Raw genomic sequence first — 23,848 nt, forward strand, 5'->3', positions numbered from 1 at the left:
CTACTTTCTGGAGGGTTTTTATCATAAATTTGTGTTGAATTTTGTTGAAAGCTTTCTCTCCATCTATTGAGATGATCATATGGTTTTTCTCCTTCAATTTTTAACATGGTTTATCACATTGATTGATTTGCATATATTGAAGAATCCTTGCATTCCTGGGATAAACCCCACTTGACCATGGTGTACGATCCTTTTAATGTGCTGTAGGATTCTGTTTGCTAGTATTTTGTTGAGGATTTTTGTGTCTATGTTCTTCAGTGATGTTGGCCTGTAGTTTTCTTTCTTTGTGACATATTTGTCCGGTTTTGGTATCAGGGTGATGGTGGCCTCATAGAATGAGTTTGAGAGTGTTCCTCCCTCTGCTATATTTTGGAAGAGTTTGAGAAGGATAGGTGTTAGCTCTTCTCTAAATGTTTCATAGAATTCGCCTGTGAAGCCATCTGGTCCTGGGCTTTTGTTTGTTGGAAGATTTTTAATCACAGTCTCAATTGCAGTGCTTGTGATTGGTCTGTATTTTCTATTTCTTCCTGGTTCACTCTTGGAAGTTTGTGCTTTTCTAAGAATGTGTCCATTTCTTCCAGGTTGCCCATTTTATTGGCATATAGTTGCTTGTAGTAATCTCTCATGATCCTTTGTATTTCTGCAGTGTCAGTTGTTACTTCTTTTTCATTTCTAATTCTATTGATTTGAGTCTTCTCCCTTTTTTTCTTGATGAGTCTGGCTAATGGTTTATCAATTTTGTTTATCTTCTCAAAGAACTAGCTTTTAGTTTTATTGGTCTTTGCTATTGTTTCCTTCATTTCTTTTTCATTTATTTCTGATCTGATCTTTATGATTTCTTTCCTTGTTCTAACTTTGGGGTTTTCTTGTTCTTCTTTCTCTAATTGCTTTAGGTGTAAGGTTAGCTTGTTTATTTGAGATGTTTCTTGTTTCTTGAGGTAGGATTGTGTTGCTCTAAACTTTCCTCTTAGAACTGCTTTTGCTGCATCCCATAGGTTTTGGGTCTTCGTGTTTTCATTGTCATTTGTTTCTAGGTATTTTTTGATTTCGTCTTTGATTTCTCTTGGTTATTTAGTAGTGTTGTTTAGCCTCCATGTGTTTGTATTTTTTACAGATTTTTTCCTGTAATTGATATCTAGTCTCATAGCGTTGTGGTCAGAAAAGATACTTGATACAATTTCAATTTTCTTAAATTTACCATGGCTTGATTTGTGACCCAGGATATGATCTATCCTGGAGAATGTTCCATGAGCACTTGAGAAGAAAGTTTATTGTGTTGTTTTTGGATGGAATGTCTTATAAATATTAATTAAGTCTATCTTGTTTAATGTATCATTTAAAGCTTGTGTTTCCTTATTTGTTTTCATTTTGGATGATCTGTTCATTGGTAAAAATGGGGTGTTAAAGCCCCCTACTATGATTCTGTTACTGTCAATTTTCCCTTTTATGGCTGTTAGCATTTGCCTTATGTATTGAGGTGCTCCTATGTTGGGTACATAAATATTTACAATTGTTATATCTTCTTCTTGGATTGATCCCTTGATCATTATGTAGCACCCTTCTTTGTCTCTTGTAATAGTCTTTATTTTAAAGTCTATTTTGTCTGATATGAGAATTGCTACTCCAGCTTTCTTTTGATTTCCATTTACATGGAATATCTTTTTCCATCTCCTCACTTTCAGTCTGTATGTGTCACTAGGTCTGAAGTAGGTCTCATGTAGACAGGATATACACAGGTCTTGTTTTTGTATCCATTCAGCGAGTCTATGTCTTTTGGTTGGAGCATTTAATCCAGTTACATTTAAGTTAGTTATCGACATGTATGTTCCTATTACCATTTTCTTAATTGTTTTTGGTTTGTTACTGGTCTTTTCCTTCTCTTGTGTTTCCTTCCTTGAGAAGTTTCTTTAGCATTTGTTGTAAACCTGGTTTGGTGCTGCTGAATTCTCTTAGCTTTTGCTTGTCTGTAAAGGTTTTAATTTCTCCATCAAATCTGAATGAGATCCTTTCTGGGTAGAGTAATCTTGGTTGTAGGTTTTTCCCTTTCATCACTTTAAATATGTCCTGCCACTCCCTCTGGCTTGCAGAGTTTCTGCTGAAAGATCAGCTGTTAACCTTTTGGTGATTCCCTGGTATGTTATTTGTTATTTTTCCCTTGCTGCTTTTAATATTTTTTCTTTGTATTTAATTTTTGCTAGTTTGATTAATATGTGTCTTGGGGTGTTTCTCCTTGGATTTATCCTGTATGGGACTCTCTGTGCTTCCTGGACTTGATTGACTATTTCCTTTCCCATATTAGGGAAGTTTACAACTATAATCTCTTCAAATATTTTCTCAGTCCGTTTCTTTTGTTCTTCTTTTTCTGGTACCCATATAATTCGAATGTTGTTGCGTTTAATATTGTCCCAGAGGTCTCTGAGACTGTCCTCAATTCTTTTCATTCTTTTTTCTTTATTCTGCTCTATGGTAGTTATTTCCACTATTTTATCTTCCAGGTCACTTATCTGTTCTTCTGCCTCAGTTATTCTGCTATTGATTCCTTCTAGAGAATTTTTAATTTCATTTATTATGTTGTTCATCATTGTTTGTTTGCTCTTTAGTTCTTCTAGTTCCTTGTTAAACGTTTCTTGTATTTTCTCCATTCTACTTCCAAGATTTTGGATCATCTTTACTCTCATTACTCTGAATCCTTTTTCAGGTAGACTGCCTATTTCCTCTTCATTTGTTTGATCTGGTGGGTTTTTACCTTGCTCTTTCATCTGCTGTGTGTTTCTCTGTCTTCTCATTTTGCTTAACTTACTGTGTTTGGGGTCTCCTTTTCGTAGGCTGCAGGTTTGTGGTTCCTGTTGTTTTTGGTGTCTGTCCCCAGTGGCTAAGGTTGGTTCAGTGGGTTGTGTAGGCTTCCTTGTGGAGGGGACTGGTGCCAGTGTTTTGGTGGATGAAGCTGGGTCTTGTCTTTCTGGTGGGCAGGACCACGCCCGGTGTTGGGTTTTGGGGTAACTGTGACCTTATTATGATTTTAGGCCGCCTCTCTGCTAATGGGTGGGTTTGTGTTCCTGTCTTGCTAGTTGTTTGGCATAGGGTGTCCAGCACTGGAGCTTGCTGGTCATTGAGTGGAGCTGGGTCTTAGCGTTGAGATGGAGATCTCTGGGAGAGGTTTTGCCGTTTTATATTACGTGGAGCCAGGAGGTCTCTGGTGCTGAACTCAGCTCTCCCACCGCAGAGGCACAGGCCTGACACCCAGCTGGAGCAGCAAGACCCTGTCAGCCACATGGCTCAGAAGAAAATGGAGAAAAAAAGAACGAAGAAAAGAATAAAATAAAATAAAATAAAGTTATTAAAATAAAAAATTTAAAAATTATTAAAAATTAAAAAATAATTTAAAAAAAGAAAGAAAGAAGGAAGAGAGCAACCAAACCAAAAAACAAATCCACTAATGATAAACAAGCACTAAAAACTATACTAAAAAAAAAAAAAAAGACAAAAAAAAAAAAAAAACGGACAGATAGAACCTAAGGATAAATGTTATAAGCAAAGCTATATAGACAAAATCACACAAAGAAGCATATATATACACACTCACAAAAAGAGAGAAAAGAAAAAATATATATATATCTGTATATTAAAAAAAAGGAAGAGAGCAACTAAATGAATAAACAAATCTACCAAGGGTAATAAACTCTAAATACTAAACTAAGATAAACATAAAACCAGAAATAAATTGGGTGCAGAAAGCAAACCCCAAGTCTACAGTTGCTCCCAAAGTCCACCACCTCAGTTTGGGATGCTTCATTGCCTATTCAGGTATTCCAGAGATGCAGGGTACATCAAGTTGATTGTGGAGATTTAATCCGCTGCTCCTGAGGCTGCTGGGAGAGATTTCCTTTTCTCTTCTTTGTTCTCACAGCTCCTGGTGTTCAGCTTTGGATGTGGCCTCGCTTCTGCATGTAGGTCGCCTGAGGGCATCTGTTTGTCGCTCAGTTAGGACGGGGTTAAAGAAGCAGCTTATTCGGGGGCTCTGGCTCACTCAGGCCGGGGGGAGGGAGGAGTACGGCATACGGGGTGAGCCTGCGGTGGCAGAGGCCAGAGTGACGTTGCAACAGCCTGAGGCGCACCGTGTGTTCTCCTGGGGAAGTTGTCCCTGGATCACCAGACCCTGGCAGTGGTGGGCTGCACAGGCTCCCGGGATGGGAGGTGTGGATAGTGACCTGTGCTTGCACACAGGCTTCTTGGTGGCGGCAGCAGCAGCCTTAGCGTCCCATGCCCGTCTCTGGGGTCTGCGCTGATAGCCGCAGCTCGCGCCCATCTCTGGAGCTCCTTTAGGCGGTGCTCTGGATCCCCTCTCCTCGCGCACCCTGAAACAATGGTCTCTTGCCTCTTAGGCATGTCCAGACTTTTTCCTGGACTCCCTCCCGGCTCACTGTGGTGCACTAGCCCCCTTCAGGCTGTGTTCACGCAGCCAACCCCAGTCCTCTCCCTGCGATCTGACCTCTGGAGCCTGAGCCTCAGCTTCCAGCCCCAACCCGTCCCGGCGGGTGAGCAGAGAAGCCTCTCGGGCTGGCGAGTGCTGGTCGGCACCGATCCTCTGTGCGGGAATCTCTCCGCTTTGCCCTCTGCACCCCTGTTGCTGTGCTCTCCTCCGTGGCTCTGAAGCTCCCCCCTCCGCCACCCGCAGTCTCCGCCTGAGAAGGGGCTTCCTAGTGTGTGAAAACCTTTCCTCCTTCATGGCTCCCTCCCACTGGTGCAGTTCCCATCCCTATTTTTTGTCTCTGTGTTTTCTTTTTTCTTTTGCCCTACCCAGGTACAGGTGGGGAGTTTCTTGCCTTTTGGGAGGTCTGAGCTCTTCTGCCAGCGTTCAGTAGATGTTCTGTAGGAGTTGTTCCACATGTAGATGTATTTCTGATGTATTTGTGGGGAGGAAGGTGATCTCCACGTGTTATTCCTCTGCCATCTTGAAGGTTTCGACCTTCTGTTTGTTCTTTAAACAACATTTTTCAATGATGTGAGGCAGAAGGGAGGCTCCCAGGGAGTCATCGATGTTCTGGAGAGATTGTTACTGATCTACTCTAAATACTAGCCTAATAAGGGAATCCCACCCATGACCTGTGATCTGGATGCTCTCTCTTCTGCAGCATTGGCTCAGGGGAAGTCCCCCCCGCAGCTTCTTGTTCTCAAAGCTGACCCCAACCACCACCCTAGAATTCTGGGCGCAGTGTGCCTAGACGTGGGTGCTGTATGAGCAGCGTGAGGCAAGCCAGGCAGAAGGTCTGGACTGAACGTGGGCCACCTAACCAGCAGCTCTCGACCTGGGAGGGACCTGGGCTCTGGGGGCAGAAAAGAAGCTGAGCAGTGCAGCGAGGCTGTGATTGTGTCCAGGATGGCCCCCACCTCGGACAGACGAAACCAGAGCAGCAAGGAGAGGGAGCAGAGCAAGAGGGGAAACCAGAATGCCTGAGGGGTCATTTGAAGCCCCAATTCCACAGAGTAACCTTCTCTTGCATGCCCTCGAAGTGTTGATTAGGAGAGTGGTTAACCAAGACAGGAAGAATAATGAGATCTGTGACATGGCTGTGAATTTCCAAGAGGAAGTGTGAACAGTTCCCAGGGATTTGGAGTACCCCAGAGCATCATAAAGTAGAATCTGTGGTCCCTGAGGAGGGATTAATAGCCCATCACTGCAGCTATGGAAGTCTCTGAGGCTGGCAGGCAGCAGTGTTACCCCAGTTTACCAAACCTTAACAATTATACACCTTTCTTGGAGATAAGCAAAGATTTCAAATACTCACTATCTATAACTTATGTATACAGCACAGAGTAAATTGAGCCAGATATTAAAATTATGAATATATGATAAAAACTGCACATCTATGAGCTCACAGATACTAGGTGTGGTTTGTTTTTATGATTTTCATTGTCCCAATTTTTCTAAGACCATCTGGAAATCAAATAATCCATTTAAGTGAATAAAAATGCCCATTTAATAAACACTAAGGAAACACTTTCAACTGAACTAGCAAGAAGTAAGAGCATGGGGGAAGATATACCTACAGGGTTTTATTTCTCAAGAGAATGCCTGAGTGGAAAATAACCTATTCTACACAAATTTAATTCTGTTGTGAAAAGTTGAGACTGTTGCCAAATGCATTTCAGTTCTCTGTTCTTGCCTAATAGTAGATATCTGAGGATCCAGAAGTCAAAAGTGTAACCCAGAACAGTTCTTGAAATTACCTTTGTGAATAAAAACAAAAGTTCAAAAAGTCAAAAGAGCTGGCTGGAGCTCAGGGAAGAGAGAACAAATGTAGCAGCGAAAAAGAAAAATAAAAAGAAGGAAGGAAGGATGGAAGGGAGGAAGGAAGGAAGGAAAGAAAGAAAGAAAGAAAGAAAGAAAGAAAGAAAGAAAGAAAGGAAGGAAGGAAGGAAGGAAGGAAGGAAGGAAGGAAGGAAGGAAGGAAGGAAGGAAGGAAGGAAGGAAGGAAGGAAGAAAGAAAGAAAGAAAGAAAGAAAGAAAGAAAGAAAGAAAAAGAAAGAAAGAAAAAGAAAGAAAGAAAGAAAAAGAAAGAGAGAAAGAGAGACAGAGGGAGAAAGGAAGGAAGGAAAGCATTTAAGCAATCTTAATGTCTTTTTGTGTCTTGTGAGGACCAGGAGAGCAGTAGAGAATGGGGGCGGGGGACTGAAAGGCCCCTGGCATCAGATACGCCTCATTTACCAGCATCACTTATGTCCCTACAACTGCGTTCAGCTTAGTACAACTTTGCCACTTTTAAGGTAGCCTGAAACCATCACTTTAATCACTGCATTTGCTTCTTGAAAGCCCCTTGCAATTCTGGATTTGCTGTCAGTGAAGCATGAACCTATCCACATACATCCACTGTGCTGATGTACAATGAAGCAATCATATTTATATTCTTATGAGTCTGCATCTCCGTTTGGCTACGAGAGAGTGAGCCAACTTAACAATGATCCTGCATAAAGTAATATAATATTACACAAATATCTGAATACAATTCGGCAGTTGTTTGCAATGAACAAACTGAATTCCAGAAATTATTAACTTAGACAAAGTCAGAAAGAGAGCTGAAAAGGAGAGTTGTTCTTCCATTGGTATAGAGTTTCCATTTTGCAAGATGAACAAGTTCTGGAGATCTGTTGCACAGGTGAATACGTTATGCTCCTGAACTGTATACTTAAAAATGTTTAACATGGTCAATTTTATGTTATGTGTTTTCTACCACAGTAGAAAAAGTAATAAAATTTACTTTATTAAATAAATTAAAATAGAGTGCATTAATTCCATGTCCTGCACCTGGCTACAACCACTGCATACTGCACTAATTAAACTGAATTTCCTATGAGAAAGAGAGAGAGAGAGAGAGAGAAGATTACTCTAACTAAAAGACCTGCTTTAAATTCCAAGCAGAACAAATAAAGGGGAAAATTTAAGGTTGGAGACCCAAACTGGCTTGATTTCTTTGGAACAATCCACTATGCCAAGTTTACATGGCAATTCTAGGATTTTTAGTTTATAATTCTTAACAGGGTAACCTTTCAGACAGGTTATCCAAAGCTCAGGTGACCCTCCTGAAGCAGGCCATGACAGGGTGATGTCCATTCCTGACTTAAGGTAGACCCAGAATCACCTACCCCACTCCAGCCCTCCTCTGCGCAAGCTTCCTGCAGGGAGGAAGAGTCATGCATCCCACTGTTTCTTGGTTGCCTGATGGAATTACCATGATTAGGTGCTTTATTTTGTTGTTAACTGGCTTACAGAATTTTCGGTTAACACATGAGTGGGCTTGCAGTCCAGCAACGGGTAGTTTTCTATTCTAGTGCTTCTGTATTAGTTTGCTAAGGCTCCTGTAACAAAGTACCACACAATGGGTGGCTTAAAACAACAGAAATTGATTATCTCACAGTTCTGGAGGCCAGAAGTCTGAAAGCAAGGTGTGGGCTGTGGTCTTGGTTCCTTCTGAGGGCTCCAATGGGAATCTGTTCCAGGCCTCTCTCCTAGTAGCTTGTAGATGCTACTATTGCATCACTTCAATCCTCCATCTCCACATGGCCTTCTCCCCAGGTCTCTGTCTCCACATGGCCTTCTTCTTATAAGGTCACATGGGATAAGGAGCCCGCTCTACTCCAGTATGACCTCATCTTAACTAATGACATCTGCAATGACCCTACTGCCAAATAAGGGGACATTTTGTGATAAAGGGAGTTGGGACTTCAACATATCATTTTGGGGGAGACACAATTCAACCTACAACAGCTTCTCAAAAGGTGAACCCTAGACCAGCAGCATCGGCATCACCTGGGAATTTGTTTAAAATGTAAATTATTGGGCCTTACCCTAGACATACTGATTCAGAAACTCTGGAAGTGCAGCCAAATAATGTGTATTTTAACAAGCCTTCAGGAGATTCTGAAGCACGCTAAAGTTTGAGAACCACCGGTAAACCATACTGGACATTTAAAAAATCATTTTGTAATGCTAAGTGTGTATCTTGCCTTTCCAACAGAATAGCTAGCCTTTTGGGGCTGGCTCTGACTGTATTTATCACCTGCTGCTAATACTTATTGCTTACATAAAACAGGCTAGAATCTGGAGTTCTGTGAAGGCCACATGTGACCTTCAGGAAGGCTTTATTTTGTCTGCTCATGAATACTATGAATTAACTGCCAAAATTAAAAACCTAGATACCAGACTTTTCTTGAAAAAGACTGCAGGATCTGGCAACACTGGATCCAAAATCCCACATGGCAACAATCAACAGAAGAGTGGCTGAGGGTTCAGTTAGCCACAGTCCCCACCATTCCCTGATGCCTCCCTGATTCTGAGGCTTTGTGTAGACCAACCTCACTCATTTACATCACCTGTCCAGCCTCTAAAGGCATTTGGGTTTGACCCATGTCTGGGCAGAGGGACCCTAAATTATCCACAGCTTGAAATACTTAGCTGTTTCTGAGCAGCAAGTTTAGGAACAGAATTCTAGAAGCCAGTGTCTCTGATTAGCACTGACTTTGTTTGCCTTCACTTTTCACCAGGTAACAGGGCAAGTTATGAAATGACTCAAGCACTGAAGATCAAAGTTTTGTAGTGGCTTGCCCATGTGACAATGCATGGGTGAGCTGTAACAGAACAAAGAGATTTTTGTATGACTTCATTATGGAACAATGGGATGTGGAGGACATGGAATTGTGATTTTGAGACATCAGGTTTGCCTCCTTCTTGTATATGCTCTGCTGAGCTGCAATAGCAGATAAGGTGTGAAAAGATTCTTTTCCAGAGAAGCATGTGGGGGAAATATCATTCTTCAAAACTACTTTCAGGGCTTACAGAAATTTTAAGTCAAATCCTGGAGTAGGATTTGACAACTGTGCCTTTAACACAGACACCAAGTAGCTTCTGTACAAAGGATGGAAAAGATATCATTTCTGTATCTCACCCAGATCACTGGGGGCAGCTCATGAAATAGTGCATGGAGTGGTGGTTTGGGGTCTCTGTCTCAGTGGTAAGGACAGGGCCAGATGTGGGAGTGAGAACTCACACATCCACGTGGAAACAGGCTTCAATGAGGGAAGTTTCAACAAGGGAGCAAGCTTCATTAGTAAGCCTGAAGGAAGCCCTATTGCCATGGAGTTCATCCCAAAGCAATAAATCAAAAAAATATATCCACTCAAAGATTACTGAACCAGAGGATACAGACAAGGGGCCACTATTAGGTCATAGGGCTATTTTCTGACAAATTCTTACATTTTATTCTCTCCTTAACCACCACTGTATCCCAGCATTCCTAAGAAAGGAAAGAAGAGATGGAATATGTCACTGATGACTAAATCTTCCTTTAAAGCTGTTAGAATTTACAACAACAATAATTTTCTCAAAGGCAAAGATGACTCTTTCTCCTGGGCAGACCTAATATTTTGAATAGTCTATTAAAAATTATAACACCTCTTCATGGCAAAGTAAATATATATATAAAATGGGACAGACTTGTGATGTGAAAACAAGGGTGCACTTTCCCTCCTTAGTCTTTGGTACCACTGTATTAGTCAGGGTTCTCCAGAGAAACAGAACCAAAAGGATGTACAGATATAAAGAGAGAAAGAGATTTATTTTAAGAAATTGGCTCATGCAATCATGGAGGCTGACAAGTCCCAAGACCTGCAAGCGGAGTCCACTGAACCCAGCTGGTGACCCAGGAGAGCCAATGTATCTGTTTCAGTCTAAAGACAGGAAAAAGCCAATGTCCCTGCTTGAAGGCCATCAGGTAGGAGGAATTCCCTTTTATTCAGGGTAAGGTCAGCTTTTATGTTCCATTTGGGACCTCAACTGATTAGATGAGGCCCACCCCCATTGGGGAGGGCAATCTGCTTTACTCAGTCTACGATTCAAATATTAACCTCATCCAGAAACACCCTCAAGACACAACCCAGAATAATGTTTAACCAAATGTTGGGACACCCTGTGGTACAGTCAATTGACACATAAAAGTAACCATCGCTACTCCCCACACGCCCGGTGGGTGAAAAGGCTAGGACAATCAGCTCACAGGGAATGCCGGAATCTGTAAGGAGCAAATACCCAGGGAAGACAAACATGCATCTGACCCTGTGGGGAAGGGGTCATCTTGTAAGACTACTCCTGCTCCTTCCACCTAACAGTTGCTCTTTGTGAGCTCACTCAACTTTTATTCAAGGTCTCCACATAATGAACTATGTAAAGCTGTATGCCACTATCCACCTAATAGAATGGCTACAATTAGAAACAAATATTGACAATACAAAGGGCTGATGGAGCAACTGGAACACTCATTCATTGCTGGAAGGGCTGTAAAATGGTGAAGCCACTTTAGAACACAGTTTGGCAACTGCTTGTAGAGTTAGATGTACACTTACCACATGACCCAGCAAACCCACTCAATGGTATTTACCCCAGAGAAATGAAAACTTATGTTCACACACAAGTATGTATGTGACTGTTTATGGTAGCTGTATGCATGATCACCAAATATTAGAAACAATCCAAATGTCCTTCAATGGGTGAACAGATAAACAAACACCACACAATGGAATACTATTCAGCAATAAAAAGGAGCAAACGACTCATGCACAAATCTCAAAAGCATTATGTTGAGTGAAAGAAGTTGGTCTCAAAAGATTGAATACTTTATAATACTACTTATATAATTTTTGAAAAGACAAAACTACAGTGATAGAGAATGGCTCAGTGATTGCCGGAGGGTAGAGGGAAGAAGGTGGGTGTGACTAGAAGGGGAGAGTACAAGGTAGTTTTTGGGGCAATGGGACTATTCTGAATCCTGATTTGGGTGGTGGTTACACAAATCTATACGTGTGTCAACTTTCATAGAATTACACAACCCTCCCCCAACATCAAATTTACTATATAATAATTAAAAAAAAAAAATTAATCAAGTGGTAAAAAAACCTGTATGTTATCCATTTTATGCACAAGATAAATGCACCTAGTGGAAAATACCTATGAACTGGGAGTCCATCAACAGAAGCTGAATCCAGAATATACACACGCAGGTGGCAGTAACTCCCCGGCACCATTTGTACATTCTGATATACAAAGGGAGCAAATTACATTCTTGACTTACTACGCACGACCTGGTAATTCTCTGAAAACGCAAAACAGTTGTGATCTACATAATTTCTTTCCCAGGAACTTTGCATTCACGGTCTCTGACAACAGTCTTAAGGGAGGAAATTTAGGCTTAGAGATAGATGGTAAAGGATTTGCCCTGGATTTTGATCTTGGTTCTGTCTGGTTTCCAAGTCACCATATAAAGCCTTAGCAAGGATTACACTCTGATTCCTGTCTTTTCTCTGCTGAACCCTGAGCAGGCCCCTTAATCCTCTGTGCCTTTAAAACCCTGCTCTTCCTTTAAAGCAGTGGTTCTCAAGGAGGGGGTGGGGGGGGCGTGGGGAGGCGGGTAGGGGGAGAAAAGAATCTGCCCCCCGGGGGACATGTGGAAGTGTCTGGAGGCATTTTTAGTTGTGACAGCTAGGGAAGAGGATGCTATCTGGTGGGTAGAAGCCAGAGATGTTGCTAAACATCCTACAACACACAGGATGGCCCCCTGAACAAAGGATTATGCAGCCCAATATGTCACTAGTGCAGAGGTTGAGAACTCCCAGAAACATGTATTAAACACATCCATGAGCCAGACATGTTTACGTTCTCATCTCATTTATCTCCTCAAAACCCTTTTGAGATAGGTATTATTGACCCTAATTTATAGTTAAGAAGGTTGTTGCTCAGACGCGTAAAGGAATGTGCCCAGATCCCAATGGTGAGACAAGAGGCAGTGGGCATCCCAGGCCCTTGTGACTGCAACGCGCAGGTCCCCATAGTGCGGTGCCCCCAATGCTGGGCTCCCTCTGTATACCTCCCTTCACTTCCATCTCCCCTGGTCTCAAAAATCACCTCTTAGCCCTAAGAGATCTGCACATAAGGGGGCGCTGCTGGGCTGGCAGATGGACACATCTTAATTCGAGGCTCCAGGAAATGGGTGGTTCACTAAGAACCACCCAGGATTGCTCCATCCATCCCTCCCTCTGCCCTCAGGGTACTAATGTGTGTCCTCCATCCAGACAGCCCAGAGACACTCCCAATTGCACGTTCTTGGATGACTTCCTCTCCTCTCCTGCCAGCCCATGCTGCTGGACTCATCATCAGGAGTGGGGCCCTCAGGCAGAGGGCCAGGGCCAGGGCCAGGGCGACGCGTCATAGAACATCACACTACAGTTTCCCACAATAACATCCGATGGGCAGGGTGTGCCTGAGAAAATCAGCAAAACGCTTTAAAAACAAGTCCTATAATCACCCCTGAGTGATTCTGGTTCAATTTTACCCTTTCATATGAGTGTTGACAGTTCCAACAGTTAAAAATGGGGCGTGGTAAGACAGAAGGGAGAGAATAGAGAAAGAAAGAAAAAGAGAAGTAGGAAAACAGAGGGAAGGCAGAGGAACAGCATGACAGGAGGGAAGAACATAAGCCTAAAGCTTAACATGAAACTCAAAACACAGACGACCTCATGACAAACCCCTTGGGGTTGGGAAGAACCCCAAGATTGGGGACCCACTTGCAAATCAAGCGGGACCACATCAATGGAAGCTGCTGCAGAATTACTCCAGATAACTGCAGCCAGCCTCAGAGCGCACCACCCACTGCAGTTCTCGAACTTGGCAAAGCCAAGTCAATCCCTGACGCGGCTCCGGGGCTGGTCACTGCGCTGTCCAGCTGCCGGGGAGCCTGCAGCCCACCCCCCTCCCCGCCCAGCCACAGCACTCACAGTTCCAGGATCAGGATGACGTCCGTCTTGTTCTCATAAACCTCGTGCAGGGTGATGACGTTGGGGTGCTGGATCTCCTTCAGGATGCTGACCTCCCTCTCGATATCCTCACGGCTCACGCCCCGCCGGCTGGATTTGGTCCTCCTTTTCTTGATGAATTTGGCGGCATACTGTAGACCGGTGCTTTTCTCACGGCATTTCTTCACGACTGCAAACTGCCCACTGAAGAGAGAAGGCAGAAGAGGGCCCAGGTCATTTATACATTCTTTATTGTTCACTAAAACCCAGGTTTGGGCCAGGATGTGGCCCCATGCCGGTGCGGGGGCGGGGAGGCGGGGGTGGGGGGTGGGGGGGTGGGAGGACAACAGGATTATAAATTGGAAAGTCCAAATTGTGGGAAATTAACAAATTCAACAGAGAAATTTCTTCTATATTTCAGTTCCATTAAGCCTGTCTCTTTATGAACATTGTTGCAAAGAACAACAATTTATTTTCTTTTTTTTTAATTAATTAATTAATTAATTTTTTATATTTATTTTTGGCTGTGTTGGGTCTTCGTTTCTGTGCTAGGGCTTCCTCTAGTTGCGGCAAGTGGGGGCCACTCTTCATCGCGATGCGCTGGCCTCTCACTATCGCGGCCTCTCTTGTTGCGGAGCACAGGCTCCAGACGCGCAGGCTCAGTAGTTGTGGCTCACGGGCCCAGTTGCTCCGCGGCATGTGGGATCCTCCCAGACCAGGGCTCGAACCTGTGTCCCCTGCATTGGCAGGCAGATTCTCAACCACTGCGCCACCAGGGAAGCCCCAACAATTTATTTTCTTGAATTAAATTTTATTAACTGGTAATATGCCCCCGTTTCTCTGCTCTCCTCCTTCTCCCGCATTTCAGATTCAGGGACCACGGGAAGGAGCTCCCTCCTGTCTGACCTCATTTCCTTGTTCTTATCCTGTATGTCTAGGAAAGCAAGGGATCGGGACCAACAGAAAAATATATAGGGCCCTGCCTTCAATGACGTATTTCTAGCACCAATATTTGTCAATTGAAACACTCAAAACAACAACAAACAATACAGGTATACCTCATTTTATTGTGCTTCGCTTTACTGTGCTTCATAGATATTTTTATAATTTGAAGGTTTCTGGCAAGCCAGTATTGAGCAAGCCTGTTGGCTCCATTTTTCCAACAGCATTTGCTCACTTTGTGTCTGTGTCACATTTTGGTAATTCTTGCAATATTTCAAACTTTTTGATAATTGTTATATTTGTTATCGTCATCTGTGATCAGTGACCTTTGATGTTATCCCTGAAAAAAGATTACAACTCACTGAAGGCTCAGATGATTGTTAGCATTTTTTGGCAATAAATTATTTTTTAACTAAGGTATCTACATTGTTTTGTTTTGTTTTTGCTTTAGATAAAATGCTATTGCACACCTAACAGACTACAGTATAGTATAAACATAGCTTTTATATGCATTGGGAAACCAAAAAATGCCTGTGACTCACTTTATTGTAATATTTGCTGCATTGCCGTGGTCTGGAAATGAACCTGCGATGTCTCTGAGTCTGCCTGTGTATATTTTGGTCAAACTTCAGGGACTGATAAGTCACGTGACCTAAGTAAGACCTTTTGGAGAATGTGAGACAAAGATTTTTTTCTGAGACACTTTGACCCCCAAAAGCTGCTGCCAGTCATCTTGTGACCACTCTTGATCTAAAGCAGAGGCAAAGCTGGTAAAAGGAAAGAAACCAGTAACACTGCAGTAACACTGTGGAGTGGCTGGATCAACCTTAGCCTGAAGTTATCTGCCTTTAGATTTTTCAGCAACATAAGCCAATAAAATTCTCTTTACCACTAAAACCAGTTTGATTTGGGTTTTTTTATTTCTTGCAGAGGAAAGCATCCTAAATTTGACAGCAAGCAAACAGAGTCTCCTATCCACATATAAAAGAATATAATAACAGAGCTTGACACAAAATAGTAAAGTGACTATGTAAGCAGCTGAGATCTTGAGAAGCAAGTAGGCTACCCTGAAAGTAAGTGAAACACAATGGAAGGATGCTTCCTGTGTCAATGGTGGCACCCTCACTTCCTCCCTAACACCCTAGTGCCCAGGGCCCATCCACCCATCACAGGATCTGTATATTTCTTGGCACCTTCTGGGAACTGCTATGTGGAGAATTATCACAGTTATTTCTAGCTAGCTTTATTCTCCTCACATGAAGACAAAAGGGATAGAAAAATCAAATTAAGGCTAATATTTTGATGTTAAAGAATCGATACTTTAAAACGTTACTCATTTACTTTGGCAGCAGGAGGCCAGTGAAGAAAAAATACATAATGAAGGATTATTTTTATAGCAGTGTCAATTTTTTTGCATGACAACTTATTAATACCATCTTTCCCCCTGCAGCAGGAGAGCAGAGAAGCTGAAGAATAAATCACATCGGAACACTAGCACCTATTGCCCTTAAACTCACAACCTTAAAGAGTCATGGGAGCTGTTATGACTTTATTACAACCATTTCCTGATTTCTTTGGGGAGTGAAGAACTGGGCTTTCTCTCTAGCGGGGGGTGGGAGGTGGGAGGTGAGCAGCAGAGATGGGGCTTATGGAGGAAAGAGAAAAAACAGCCTGAATACAAAACAAAGTTAGTTACTGCTTTACAGAGGCCAGTGAAGTGGTGCTTGTATCCCCTCTCCTCTCAAAGACAGTATCATGTCCCCACTGAGCGCTCTCAAGGGGCCCCAGGCCAGCCCAGGACCCCCAACCCATAGCAACCCATGCTTCCAGGAGCTGGGCCTTGCACATATCTTGCAGTCACAGTCACTTGTCTCAGGGGCTGTAAAGGCAGACTCAAGGCAAACTCAGTGGTTTGAATCACACTGCTTTAAAAAAGAAAAGCAAAGAGCCAAAAGCCTGCTGAATGCAAGCCTAAACTCAAAGGCTATCCCGAATGTGTTTTCACTGCCAAATGTTCCATGCTGACTTTTTTTTTTTTAAGTTTTGGACATTCTTTTTTTTTTAAGCTAAACTTTAAAAAAAAATTTATTTATTTATGGCTGCATAGGGTCTTCGTTGCTGCGCACAGGCTTTCTCTAGTTGCGGCAAGCGGGGGCTACTCTTCATTGAGGTGTGTGGGCTTCTCATTGCGGTGGCTTCTCTTGTTGCGGAGCACGGGCTCTAGGCACGTGGGCTTCAGTAGTTGTGGCACACGGGCTCAGCAGTTGTGGCTCGCGGGCTCTAGAGCGCAGGCTCAGTAGTTGTGGCGCATGGGCTTAGTTGCTCCGCGGCATGTGGGATCTTCCCGGACCAGGGCTCGAACCCGTGTCCCCTGCACTGGCAGGTGGATTCTTAACCACTGTGCCACCAGGAAAACCCTTCATGTTGACCTTTGATGCTTTTTAATTATGGGAAGTGAGAGCATCAGACCCCTTAACCCTAAGGGCTGGGTTCAGGCATGGTTCTGAACATCCTATGTGTCGAGGCCAGTAGTGTGTGCACAGATCTAAGCTGACCATGTTGCCCAGGTTTGCAGCGAAACATCTGGAACCCATCCCCTCACCAAATCATTGATCCCTCACTCACACTTCAGGGTCCCCTTATGAGGGGTGCTGGTGGGAGAGGAGGGGCCGGCAGGTGGGAAAGGCCCCTGCGCAGGACAGGATGTGATTCTAGTGCCCCACGGCAGCATGCTAGCGTTCTGGATAACCTTGGCTGCAGAGGGTCAGGCGAGGGTGTAGAACAATTTTGGAAAACACCTTTTAGACTTATCTCAATGCTGTCTCTTTAAAGACACTTTTCCTTATTTATTGCCAACTCTTGAACAATCTGCCTCCCCACCCCCTTGCTCCAATGAGTGCTGCACCCCTGAGTCCACAGGGAACCTCATACCCCTCTGTGGCGCCTGCTGTTTCCTGTTTCTTGCCCATTTCCACCCCTCCCAAGACCATAATCCCTTCAGGACCAAGGGCTGTCGGGTGCATCTTCTGTCCCCGAGGCCCTTGGTGCAGAGCCTCGCCAGGAGCCCATGCACAATGCTGATGTCCTGTTCTTGAATTCCGAATCTATAATCCTAAAAACCACAGGTGCTAAACTGAAGCTGCCTCAACTGTAATTCCATAGAGCCGTGGAGCCATGAGGGGCACAGACTGCCTGTATTTGAATGCCTAGTAGCTGTGTACCTGTGGGCTTACTTAACCTACTTAACCACTCTGCCTCACTTTCCTTACCTGTAAAGTGGGTACAATATAGTGCCTACCTTGGAGGGTTGTTGGGATGGAGGGAGCTAAATGAGCTAAGATGGGTCAAGTGGTTAGAACAGTTCCTGGCAATAGTAAATCTTCAGTAACTGTGAGCTATTTTCTTCCAAAACTGGAGGATTTTTTGTTTTTTTTTAATTTATTTTTTGGCTGCGTTGGGTCTTCATTGCTGCGTGTGGGCTTCCTCTAGTTGTGGTGAGCGGGGGCTACTCTTCTTTGCGGTGCACGTGCTTCTCACTGTGGTGGCTTCTCTTGCTGCGGAGCACGGGCTCTAGGCATGTGGGCTTCAGTAGTTGTGGCACGCGGGCTCAGTAGTTGTGGCTCATGGGCTCTAGTGCGCAGGCTCAGTAGTTGTGGCGCACAGGCTTAGTTGCTCTGTGGCCTGTGGGATCTTCCCGGACCAGGGCTCAAACTCATGTCCCTCCGCCTTGGCAGGCGGATTCTTAACCACTGCGCCACCAGGGAAGTCCCCAAAACTGGAGTTATTGTCATTAGCTCACGGTTGGTCAAATCTCAAAGCGCTGCAGTATTACCCCCAAAATGTCACCTCTCATGACTGCCTGGGGGAAGAGAGCCCTAAAAGGAAAAGCAACACAAAACACACACACAGCAGGGCAATGCTCTGTTAAAGTATGTAAAACTGCTGCTAAATCTGGAGGCTGGCTCCAGCCTTCCAACACAGCCTCCCGTCCCCCTTCTTCTCACTGCCCCACCCCGAGGGGGAGGAGCTGCTCAGGACTCCTGCTCCCTGAAGCTGGCTGCACTCAGCGCCTGGGACGAGGATGGAGTCCCAGCTGAGCCACATGCAAGGCCCACGGGGAGGGGCTTGGTGTGACTCGGTGATGCTCGTCGGGCATTTCCACAGGGCCACCTCCTCAGGTGACCAGCAGGCTGAGGACAGACTCCTCGGAGAAGACATTCTTCTCTAACACAGTGATTTGCTTTGCGAGGCCTAATTCCAGTTGGGGTCTTGGTTAACTACTGCTGCCATCCTTCCCTGCCTGGGCGCCTGGCCCCCATCTCCCTCACGCCCACATTCCACCCTGGATTTGGCCACATTGGGGGAAGGTCCTCTTCTCCAACACCCACCCCCCTTTGAAAAGACAATTTGCTTGGGATTTTTGTGGGAAGGGCTTTTAAATTGTGGGCTCCCAGAGCAACATCCTGATCCAGCTTGCAGGGTGAGCTCCGGGCAGGAGGAGAGTAAGCACACACAGAGAAGCCAGGCCACCATTGCTGCCCACTTGGGGGACTGCTTGTTGCTCCAGCCCCCCTCCCGTGACAAACACACGAGGCTCCTCAGTGAATGATGCCCACACAGGCTGCGGTGCCGGTTCCATGGGTAGGGAATGTACCTTCCTCACTAGAAAACAAAAACTCACTGTATACTATCATTTAAACTTGACGAAACAGAGTACAGGCTATCCTCATTTTTTGTGGGATCCATATTTGTGAATTCACTTACTCCCTAAAATTTATTTTTAACCTAAAAAATCAATACTCGCAGTACTTTTGTGGTCATTTGTGGATTTGACTAGTCAGATGGGCATGTTCCCAGCTGAGCTCGGTCAAGGCCACACTCTGCCTTCCTTTTTCAGCTCTCACACTGTAAACAGTGTCCATTTTACAGTCTGTTTAGTGCCATGGTTTTTGTTTTGTTTTGTTTTTTCTTTTGTTTTGGGGTTTTTTTAAGATTGCATTTTGTGTTTTTTGTTTGTGATTTCGCTATTTAAAATGGCCCCTAAGCATGGCATTGAAGTGCTGTCCAGTGTTTGTTAAGCACGGAGGCTATGGTGCACCTTACAGAGAAAACGTGTGCTAGATAAGCAGTGTTGGCTGTGAGTTCAATGTTAGTGAATCAACAATATATATTAAATAAGGTGCCTTTAAACAGAAACACACATCAAACAAGGTTATGCATTGATCTGTTGGTGAAAATGTGACCAGAGGCTCACCGGTACCTAACCTTGTATGTCCTCCAGAACCAATGGTTCAGTATCTCTTATTCAGTGTTTGTGGTGAATTAATAGAACATACCACAATGAGAATTAACTGCGTGTCATTTTAAAAAACTCTACTAACCTTTCATCATCTAATAACTGACAGTTTGCTGCACTAGGTACAGACAGCCACACTCATTTTAAAATGAAAACTTTCAATTCAATGCAATAAGCATTTATTAACCTCTATTGGCCAGATGAGTATAAAAAGAAGGAGACCCATCCCTGCATTAAAGACTTACCTACTAAAAAAATGTGTTTTAAACATAATCACAAATTTTATTAAAAAGAGAAAAACTTAGAGGGCAGACAGGAGAAGCAATAAGAACTACAATCCTGCAGCCTGTGGAAAAAAACCCACATTCACAGAAAGATAGACAAGGTGAAAAGGCAGAGGGCTATGTACCAGATGAAGGAAGAAGATAAAACCCCAGAAAAACAACTAAATGAAATGGAGATAGGTAATCTTCCAGAAAAAGAATTCAGAAAAATGATAGTGAAGATGATCCAGGACCTCAGAAAAAGAAGGGAGGCAAAGATCGAGAAGATGAAAGAAATGTTTAACAAAGATCTAGAAGAATTAAAGAACAAACAGAGATGAACAATACAATAACTGAAATGAAAAATACACTAGAAGCAATCAGTAGCAGAATAACTGAGGCAGAAGAACGGATAAGTGACCTGGAGGACAGAATGGTGGAATTCAGTGCCGCAGGACAGACTAAAGAAAAAAGAATGAAAAGAAATGAAGACAGCCTAAGAGACCTCTGGGACAACATTAAATGCAACAACATTTGCATTATAGGGGTCCCAGAAGGAGAAGAGAGAGAGAAAGGACCTGAGAAAATATTTGAAGAGATTATAGTCGAAAACTTCCCTAACATGGGAAAGGAAATAGCCACCCAAGTCCAGGAAGTGCAGAGAGTCCCAGGCAAGATAAACCCAAGGAGAAACACGCCGAGGCACATAGTAATCAAATTTGCAAAAATTAAACACAAAGAAAAATTACTGAAAGCAGCAAGGGAAAAATGGCAAAAAACATACAAGGGAACTCCCATAAGGTTAACAGCTGATTTCTCAGCAGAAACTCTAAAAGACAGAAGGGAGTGCCATGATATACTTAAAAGTGATGAAAGGGAAGAACCTATAACCAAGATTACTCTACCTGGCAAGGATCTCATTCAGATTCAACGGAGAAATCAAAAGCTTTACAGACAAGCAAAAGCTAAGAGAATTCAGCACCATCAAACCAGCTCTACAACAAATGCTAAAGGAACTTCCCTAAGTGGGAAACACAAGAGAAGAAAAGGACCTACAAAAACAAACCCCAAACAATTAAGAAAATGGTAATAGGAACATACATATCAATAATTACCTTAAACGTGAATGGATAACATGCTCCAACCAAAAGATACAAGCTTGCTGAATGGATACAAAAACAAGACCCATATATATGCTGTCTACAAGAGACCCACTTCAGACCTAGGGACACATACAGACTGAGAGTGAGGGGATGGAAAAAGATATTCCATGCAAATGGAAATCAAAAGAAAGCTGGAGTAGCAATACTCGTATCAGATAAAATACACTTTAAAATACAGAATGTTACAAGAGACAAGGAAGGACACTACATAATGATCAAGGGATCAATTCAAGAAGAAGATATAACAATTAAAAATATATATGCACCCAACATAGGAACACCTCAATACATAAGGCAACTGCTAACAGCTATAAAACAGGAAATCGACAGTAACATAGTAATACTGGGGGACTTTAACACCTCACTTAACACCAATGGACAGATCATCCAAACAGAAAATTAATGAGGAAACACAAGTTTTAAGTGACACAATGGACCAGCTAGATTTAATTGATATTAATAGGACATTCCATCCAAAAACAGCAGATTACACTTCCTTCTCAAGTGCACATGGAACATTCTCCAGGATAGATCACATCTTGGGTCACAAATCAAGCCTCAGTAAATTTAAGAAAATTGAAATCATATCAAGCATCTTTTCTGACCACAATGCTATGAGATTAGAAATCAATCACAGGGAAAAGAATGTAAAAACACAAACACATGGAGGCTAAACAATACGTTATTAAATAACCAAGAGATCACTGAAGAAATCAAAGAGGAAATCAAAAAATGCCTAGAGACAAATGACAATGAAAACACGAAGATCCAAAACCTATGGGATGCAGCAAAAGCAGTTCTAAGAGGAAAGGTGATAGCAATACAATCCTACCTCAATAAACAGCAAACATTGCAAATAAACAATCTAACATTACACCTAAAGGAACTAGAGAAAGAAGAACAAACAAAACCCAAAGTTAGCAGAAGGAAAGAAATCATAAAGATCAGAGCAGAAATAAATGAAATAGAAACAAAGAAAACAATAGCAAAGATCAATAAAACTAAAAGCTGGTTCTTTGAGAAGATAAACAAAATTGATAAACCACTAGCTAGACAAATCAAGAAAACGAGGGAAAGGACTCAAATCAATAAAATTAGAAATGAAAAAGGAGAAGTTACAACAGACACCGCAGAATTACAAAGCATCCTAAGAGACTACTACAAGCAACTCAATGCAATAAAATGGACAACCTGGAAGAAATGGACAAATTCTTAGAAAGGTATAACCTTCCAAGACTGAACCAGGAAGAAATAGAAAATATGAGCAGATCAATCACAAGTAATGAAACTGAAACTGTGATAAAAAATCTTCCAACACACAAAAGTCCAGGACCAGATGGCTTCACAGGTGAATTCTATCAAACATTTAGAGAAGAGCTAACACCCATCCTTCTCAAATTCTTCCAAAAATTTGCAGAGGAAGGAAAACTCCCAAACTCATTCTATGAGGCCACCATCACCCTGATACCAAAACCAGACAAAGATAGTACAAAAAAAGAAAACTACAGACCAATATCACTGATGAATATAGATGCAAAAATCCTCAACAAAATACTAGCAAACAGAATCCAACAACACATTAAAAGGATCATACACCAAGATCAAGTGGGATTTATCCCAGGGATGCAAGGATTCTTCAATATATGCAAATCAATCAATGTGATACACCATATTAACAGATTGAATAATAAAAACCATATGATCTTCTCAATAGATGCAGAAAAAGCTTTTGACAAAATTCAACACCCATTTATGATAAAAACTCTCCAGAAAGTGTGCACAGCAGGAACCTACTTCAACATAATAAAGGCCATATACGACAAACCCACAGCAAACATCATTCTCAATGGTGAAAAACTGAAAGCATTTCCTCTAAGATCAGGAACGAGACAAGGATGTCCACTCTCACCACTATTATTCAACATAGTTTTGGAAGTCCTAGCCATGGCAGTCAGGGAAGAAAAAGAAATAAAAGGAATACAAATTGGAAAAGAAGAAGTAAAACTGTCACTGTTTGCAGATGACATGATACTCTACATAGAGAATCCTAGAGATGCCACCAGAAAACTACTAGAGCTAATCAATGAATTTGGTAAAGTTGCAGGATACAAAATTAATGCACAGAAATATCTTGCATTCCTATACACTAATGATGAAAAATCTGAAAGTGAAATTAAGGAAATACTCCCATTTACCATTGCAACAAAAAGAATAAAATACCTAGGAATAAACCTACCTAGGGAGACAAAAGACCCGTATGCAGAAAACTATAAGACAGTGATGAAAGAAATTAAAGATGATACCACAGATGGAGAGATATACCATGTTCTTGGATTGGAAGAATCAATATTGTGAAAATGACTATACTACCCAAAGCCATCTACAGATTCAATGCAATCCCTATCAAATTACCAATGGCATTTTTTACAGAACTAGAACAAAAAATCTTAAAATTTGTATGGAGACACAAAATACCCCAAATAGCCAAAGCAGCCTTGAGGGGAAAAAACGGAGCTGGAGGAATCAGACTCCCTGACTTCAGATTATACTACAAAGCTACAGTAATCAAGACAATATGGTACTGGCACAAAAACAGAAATATAGAATAATGGAACAGGAGAGAATGCCCAGAGAAAACCCACGCACCTATGGTCAACTAACCTATGACAAAGGAGCAAGGATATACAATGAAGAAAAGACAGTCTCTTCAATAAGTGGTGCTGGGTAAGCTGGACAGCTACATGTAAAAGAATGAAATTAGAACACTCCCTAACACCATACACAAAAATAAACTCAAAAAAACAAAAAAAAAAGAGAGAAAAACTTTAGCTAAAAGGAGCAAAGCTTCA

General features: G+C 42.5%; 1 protein-coding gene across 7 annotated transcripts in view; it reads right to left on the reverse strand.

The window, feature by feature from the left end:
• The window catches only part of DAPK1 (death associated protein kinase 1), a 211,395-nt gene that overhangs the window by 89,489 nt on the left and 98,058 nt on the right, over nt 1-23,848 (reverse strand). For 6 of the 7 annotated variants that reach the window (XM_036856617.1, XM_036856619.1, XM_036856615.1 and 3 more), the window contains one exon: nt 13,318-13,539. In XM_036856617.1, coding sequence (XP_036712512.1) covers nt 13,318-13,539 — 222 coding nt within the window. Of the gene's footprint in view, nt 1-13,317; nt 13,540-23,848 lie in introns of those variants that run through there. The other variant, XM_036856621.1, reaches the window with a different exon arrangement.

This window comes from Balaenoptera musculus, chromosome 6 (assembly GCF_009873245.2).
Source record: "Balaenoptera musculus isolate JJ_BM4_2016_0621 chromosome 6, mBalMus1.pri.v3, whole genome shotgun sequence".
Lineage (NCBI taxonomy): Eukaryota > Metazoa > Chordata > Mammalia > Artiodactyla > Balaenopteridae > Balaenoptera > Balaenoptera musculus.